The 7,500-nt window shown below is 45.2% G+C and overlaps 2 protein-coding genes across 2 annotated transcripts in view; both read left to right on the forward strand.

Annotated features, from left to right (window-relative positions):
• Positions 1-7,500, forward strand: part of bpnt1 (bisphosphate nucleotidase 1) — a 417,747-nt gene that overhangs the window by 93,970 nt on the left and 316,277 nt on the right. The window lies entirely within an intron of this gene.
• myt1la (myelin transcription factor 1-like, a) overlaps positions 6,062-7,500 on the forward strand; it is a gene marked incomplete at both ends in the record, with an annotated part of 31,589 nt that continues 30,150 nt past the window's right edge. Inside the window, 2 exons of the mRNA XM_080526477.1 lie at positions 6,062-6,116; positions 6,447-6,480. Coding sequence (XP_080382603.1) covers positions 6,062-6,116; positions 6,447-6,480 — 89 coding nt within the window. The remainder of the gene's footprint in view (positions 6,117-6,446; positions 6,481-7,500) is intronic.

Consider the following 7,500-nt stretch of genomic DNA (forward strand, 5'->3'; position numbering starts at 1 on the left):
CTGGTAGAGTTGGTAGACAAGCCGGCCATATTGAGACATGGCTTTATTCCAATGGCAACAGCTTGGCAAAAAGTAAAATCCCATCAAATACACCCCCCCCCCCCCCCATCTTCTCCTTCCCTCCTCCTGCCCTGGGGACACATTGAATCATGGAGCCTTCACCATGGCTTCGGTTGCCATTGACGACATGTTCCATGTATCACACATGGTTGTCAAGGATCATTAAGACCGATTCATATAGATCTCTCCGTAGTCAGTTGTAACAACTGCCAATTAGATAGAACTCTGTCTCCATCTAGTCCATAGGATATGACTGAAGGGAGGGAGGAACCAACAGGAGCCCACAGATGGCCGCACACTCTTGAGATTCGCCATTGAAATCGTCACGTATTAAACCTTTCTTTGGTGTTGACTTTAACACTAGAACTGCCTTTTTTACCATTCTAGTAGAGCCGCCTCAGGGGTCTAATAGACCCCCTTTGTATAATGTAAATCTGCTACTTACACACAACGACCACTAGTTGACCGTCTTGTTTTTAGCCTGCTTCCTACAGAGAAAACGGCAAACTAACTTGATATTAGCTTATCCTGATGTGATTTAGAAAATGTAAGGATACTGGGTGGTAGAACGCACATATCTTGGAAAAGTCATGAAAGGAGGGTCCTAAAATTTGATCGAGTGCAAAGATATAACTTTTTTTTACTCACAGGGGTCACTGTGACTCCATCACGGCTCTTCTAGTGTTAAGAGAACATATATCAGCTCATAGATCAATACCATATCACAGTGTTGTGTCACCAATACAGTATGGTGGTTTTCCAGCACATTTAACAATTGGATTCCGACTCATGTTATTACACGGTAATGAAACATTTATTACACCGGCATTTGCAATCTACTGTACAATACATTCTACATACTGGGCTGTTGCAAGTGGAGGGAAGACGACCCTGTGGATGAGTTTCACGTGTCGTGTGTTGTGAGATGAATGTCTCATGACATCAGATTCGCTTCCCGGGGCTCTAGTAGACTTGATGCCATCTGAAGTGGTGCCACCAACCCATCGAGGACATCTGACAGGTCACACCGACTGGGCTGCCCTACCAGAGAGGACACTCATCCCAATGACACGACAACAAACCGGTGACATCATAAACAGTATCATATCCAAAGCGGTTGCCTAGCGCCCGCTTTTTCTTTCTGTTGAACTGTGAGAATTCACAATTTCTCCTGACAAATAACAAGGTTGCCCTTAAGCCAAGGCAAAAAACACAGTGAGCGACAGTCTTCGAGTCTGGACAGCTAGAGGTAGAAGCTTCAGTTCCAGACCTATTGAGTCACTGCTTCAACCTATAGTCACTCAAGGCTGCACAGTCATACAGCACTGTAGCTACAGCCTCTTGAAAAAACGGTGGGACGGATCCTCTGTTTTTGGACTGCACTTATATAGCGCCTTTATCCAAAGCGCTTTACAACGGCCTCTCGTTCACCCATTCACACACACACCAATGGCGGCAGGCTACCATGCAAGGCGCCGGCCCGCTCACTGGGAGCAATTTGGGGTTCAGTGTCTTGCCCAAGGACACTTCCACATGTGGCCAGCCGGGGCTCGAACCGCCGATCTGCCAACCTTGCGATCATTAGACAGCGGCTCTACCTCCTGCGCCACAGCCGCCCCCTGTTTTTGGATCTCATTTACCATGCATCGCACAGCCTCCGGCCCAATCCACACACCTGCACACCCCCAAATCCCCGGCATTGGCAGGAAGGAGGAGGAGGGGAGGGGAGGCGCATCACACACTCCTGCAGCCCTGTAGGTGCTACCTACAGCAGATGAAGGGATTCTGACCCCACCACTGTATTTGACGGGTCATCGACGATCAGACATTGTTTGAACAAGGTTGTGGTTTTGATAAGCTCTAGGAGATTCTGGCTATATTGGTGGATTGAGTACTACTGAGGGCTATTTGGTGCAGTATTGCTGAATCTGTCTCTGAGTGTTGTTTGCTTCTATCTGAAAACGTTTGCATTAGGGGACTATTTTCAGAAAGCAAACATGGGCTCAGACTCACTCCAGTCTGTGTGTGTGTGTGTGTGTGTGTGTGTGTGTGAGTGTGTGTGTTACTCTGGGACTGGTGATGTGTATGTCCCACTTATGCAGGGAGCACTGCATCATATTATATGAGACAGGCAGGGGGTCGAGATGCATACTAAACAGTGTTTCCTCTCCCCTCGCTGCCTGGCAGACACACACACACACACACACACACACACACACACACACACACACACACTGTACCCCTATAGGACATGTTAGCTTGTGTGCTTTGATTGTTTAAAGTGACGTTGAGATGGGAACCCTTCTATTTCACGAGGAGAGGAATGTGTCAATAGAATAGAGATATAAAGCCTCCACCTTTGAAAAGATGAGGGAATTTGTTGGAGGTGCAACAGTGTTGATACACAGCCAGCACACACTTTGTGCTGTTAGCCTTGGTGCTGTCACACACACGCACACGCACACGCACACGCACACGCACACGCGCACGCGCACACACACACACACACACACACACACACACACACACACACACACACACACACACACACACACACACACACACACAGCCCACGCACTAACAGGATTTCAGGTTGAGTGTGAGATCTTCATATGATGTTGCTGACAGATGAGGAGAGGGGAGAGAGCTGAACACTTGATGAGAGAAAGAGAGAGAGACGGAGAGAGAGAGAGACGGGGCGGTGGGGGGGGGGGGGGGGGTGAGAATGAGAGGGAAAGAGGAGAGACTCTGTTTTCTATATTTCGCTCACAGACATCCAAACTGTGGTGGCTCTGGAGAATCTGCCATACTTTTGATGAGAAACAACAAGAAAAAAATGAAACAAGAAGAACAAGAGTCTTGTGGACTCCACATTTCAATCTCTTTCTCCACAAACAAAAAAGGGAAACATAGACAAAGTGAGAGATGATATACTCGATACTTGCCGGTTACTCGGTAGATGCAGCGTAGCAGTTTATCTTTGTTTTGGGAAAGAATGTGTCTCCTGCTGTGTATCGTGGGACTTAGTCAAAGCAGTCCAATGGAAACAAAGAGGATGCTGCAGTTCATGGAGTAATGCTGTATTGTTCACAGATTAGAGCAAACTGAGTTCATGTACTGTCGCTCGCTGACAGCACGCTTCACTACCACTGCTGTTCTCACAGACTTGGTGTTGAGAATATAGCCTAATGCCATGCTGTTGTTGTTGTTGTTGTTGTTGTTGTTGCTTTGTCTTCGCAAATGACTATCCAAGAAAACAGAGAATCGCTAATGTTTACTTATGCTAATATTAACATAAATGCTAATATACCGTGTCGTGATAAAAGTTTGAACTACAGTACCCTTTTGCTGTGTTTTGTTTTACAGATCATGACTTTCGAAGGGGAGTTTTAAAGTTGTGTCATTGAAAACCCCCAACGATTGACTGAGGAGAAGGAGGAGGAGGAGCGGTTCTGATCCAGCTGCTGCCACGCCAAATACAGCTGATACCAGGTGCTTTTCTATTCTATTCTATTCTATTCTAATCTAATATATTCTATTCTATTCTAATCACCACACAGTACCTCTGTCTCACCCACACATGGACCAGCTGCCTCACCAACAAACACCTTCCTGTCCACTAGCATCATCATGACACATTCTCTAAGTTTCACCTTTACCATGGTCCTCTGAACCGTGACTCCAAAGTGATCCCCTATGGCAACGTTACTCAAACTGTGGTACCCGTACCACCGGTGGTACGTGGGCTCGTGCTTGGTGGTACGCAAAGGAATCTCAATTGGGGCTTTTCCACTAGGGCTGGCCTGCTTCTTTGGCGCTTTTCAATTTGTCGGCCTGGGTCGGGTCGGGTCGGGTCGCTTCTTTAGCGACCCATCGTGCCCAGGAATCTTTTTTGAGACCCGGAACCCTTTTCAAGTGGAGGAAAAAATATGTAGGCCTATATAATCAGTTTAAAACCACAGGCCTACTATCAATATACAACGAATTGTATTTAACAGATGTTTTGCATTTCCTTTCATGTTTTTGTTGTTGTATAGAAGCAAAATAAAAGTTTGAATGTGCACCGCAGTAACTTTACTACCAGCGCCCATATACAGTGTGAGCATGAACGCCAGGGTTGCCAGATGGGGCGGGTTACCGCCGAATGGACTACTTTTGATCACACTGGGCTGAATAAAAAGCATTTGGGCTGGTTGGGCTGGATAAATAGCATTTAGGCGGTATCAAAATATCAATGCCTGAAATTTACAAAATGCGTGAAGTTAAAACACACACCCTAGTAGCTACATACAATGTGTAATAGTAATTAGCGGTTTTCTGACAATAGGTTTTGGGCTGGTTTTTGGTGGATTTAGCTGTTTTTAGACTGTGTTTAGGCTGGAAATTGTCAATCCCATCTGGCAACCCTGATGAGTGCGAGCATTTATATCCAAGAGTGGATGGCAAGCTAGTCGGTGGTGGCCACGGTAACGTTTGCAGATCAATATGCAAAGATCGGAACGCCTTACAATCCTGACTCAAAACGGGATCCATGAGCGTCCTTGGGTTTTATGAAAGGCGCTATAGAAAAAGTTAGTACTATTATTATTATTATTATTATTATTATTATTATTATTATTATTATTATTATTATTATTATTATGAGGAGACCTGCTGATCATAATTCTAATTCTAACCGACAAGCTTAATCTTATCTAAACAAACTACTAAAGCAGGGGTGCCCAATCTTTTTTTAACCAAGATCTACTTCTCAAGTAGCCAGTCTGCCAAGATCTACCAGTCCGGTTTCAACATCGCAACGTACTACACGTACTCACGTACTACAAACACACACAAACACACACAGTTCCCAGCCCGCATAGTAAACTCACAACACACTTTATCTCTCTATCTATCTCTACTCTCGCTCTCACACACACACACACACACACACACACACACACACACAGTTTCCAGTCTGCATAGGGAGCCATAGCACAAACCCTCTCTCTCTCTCTCTCTCTCTCTCTCTCTCTCTCTCTCTCTCTCTCTCTCTCTCTCTCTCTCTCTCTCTCTCTCTCTCTCTCTCTCTCTCTCTCTCTCTCTCTCTCTCTCTCTCTCTGACAGTTGCCAGTATGCAGTGCCATAGCCAACTACTGTTCCAACTGCACCCAACAGAAAAGTAAACCAGATACAAAACAGGTAGTTCCCTAAGTTTGAAAGGAGGAAATAAATCATTTCTCTACCTTCGTGGGAGACCTGGCACTGGGAGGAGGCAGCTAGTTTCTTGTAGTCAGAGCAGTAGGAGCTGATTGCAAGGCGTAGGTAGGATGCAAGGTGGTTATGTGGATCTGTCATTGAAAAGGCAATCTGCAGCCTCAAGAAACGCTTTTTTCACAATTTCGACGTCTTTGAATGACTTCTTGTGTTTAACAAGAGCGTGACTGACGCGATAAGAAGCTATCGTTGCAGCCTTACCCTGAAAATTATACGTTTTTGCTCTTTTGCCACATTTCCCTTCTTCAAAATGGCTATCGTAGATTTGCAGACCAGACAGACGCACTTGGAATATAACATTGTGAAAAAAAAGTCCTCCTCCCATTCTCATTCTGGATGGAAGTTGTACGTTATTGGTTTCTTACTTGGTCCAGCTTCCCCACTACTTTTTATACCCTTTCTTTAGTATTATATAGTAAATAGTAGAAATTGGAAAGCTAACTAGGTAATTAGCTCGCCAGTATTTCGCAGTCGGGATTGGAACGATGAATGGGGGAACAGATTGTCCAATTGACAACACCTGAATGTAGAATTACAGATGAGAACACAGAAGGGAAGGAAACACAACAAGGACACATGTGGATGTAACAGTCACTGTCTCTTTTAACATGTACAATTCGTTATGTTGTCAATCATCTTGAAGTCTCTGTGTCTAGAGAAATACATGGTGGTACATATACTGTAACTAGTAGATACATAGAGTGGAGTGAGACTAATGACCGCTTCCTGACTCTTTTTTCTCCAGATGGAGGTGGATGCAGTTGAGAAGCGCCATCGAACTCGCTCCAAAGGGGTCCGAGGTACAGTTATGTCTCTCTAAACGACCTGGGGCATTAGTTACTGTCTCACACCCACCCCCTGCACTGAGCCCCCTCCCACTCAGCTGTCAGCCACCTGGCCTTGTGTTTGGGGAGTTGAGGCGAAATAAAAGCTACCATAATAACCAACACTAGACGTGTAGACCAACTAAAGTGATGCAGGATTTTTAATAAGGAGAAAAGCATGGCATGGATCCAGTTTTTTCCTATTTCGAATGAATGGGTTTAGTTTTTAATGTATTTGTGCTGCATAGACATTGAAGCTAATCATACCGTATCTAATTCCTCTCTGTCCAATCTCTGTCTCTCTAGTTCCTGCGGAGCCAGCAGCTCAGGAGTTATTCAGGTGGGTACATCTTCTTCTCCTGCTCTGGGCTTCTCTGGACCTCTGGGTGGTCCATTTATTAGTTTGCTATTACAGGAACCCCAGGCAATAAGCAATCCACTGTACTGTTGAGCAAATAATCCGTGAAGATTTATCATACTCAGAGAGGGCATTGGTTTCATTTCGTTAGCCACCGTAACAGGGGTGGTGAATATCCCTCAAATCAGCAGTTCATAAGTACAGTGAATAGAGGTTCGGTGCCCTAGTGTAAACAAGCGCTGCTGACAGTGTGGATCGAGTCTGGTTGTGTAAATTCCACAGCTGTGAGAATTGTACAATAATCAAATGTTTCGGGGCGCTTGGTGGCATAGCACACTTACAATCTCTACTGTCTCAATCCCAATAAAGCAGAAATGCCCTAAAGAAAATTATATATACTGTATATAAACATTTATTTTATTTACTTTCATGCCTTCACTGAGCAGATTTCAGTGATTGATTCTTTTTCCTCAACATTTCCTGGCAGCAAATTCACTAGTTGTCTTGAACCTCTGATATCTTCATGGTAATTGGTACCATGGTAACCACGGTAACAAGCATTATGGCACTCCTTAATCCCGAATGGTGTTTTCTAGCTGGCCAAGGGCTGGACCATCTCTATCTGTAAGAACACCTAATCCATAATCTCTCCCTGTCGGAGTGACCCCTGGAGTGCGCTCACACACACACACACACACACACACACACACACAAACACACACACATACACACACACTCATAGGCGTTTCATCAGCAGCAGATTGATCCCTGTCCCCCGCTGCAGACATCAATAATGCCAATAGCTGTGATCGATGACAGACCCTTGCTGTTCACAGTCTAATCTATGGGCTCTCTCACCTTGGGGAGCGCTGCTGCTCTCCTCTGCTCTGCCTAGCACAGTCGTGTTCCTCTGAGTGTGGATGATGCATGGCAGACATCCCCACCCCAGACGGCGGTAGCCTCGAATACGTCATGGGGTTGTAGTGAGAGTAGGTGCCGCCC

This window comes from Nansenia antarctica, assembly GCF_963989245.1.
Source record: "Nansenia antarctica genome assembly, chromosome: 3".
Classification (NCBI taxonomy): domain Eukaryota; kingdom Metazoa; phylum Chordata; class Actinopteri; order Argentiniformes; family Microstomatidae; genus Nansenia; species Nansenia antarctica.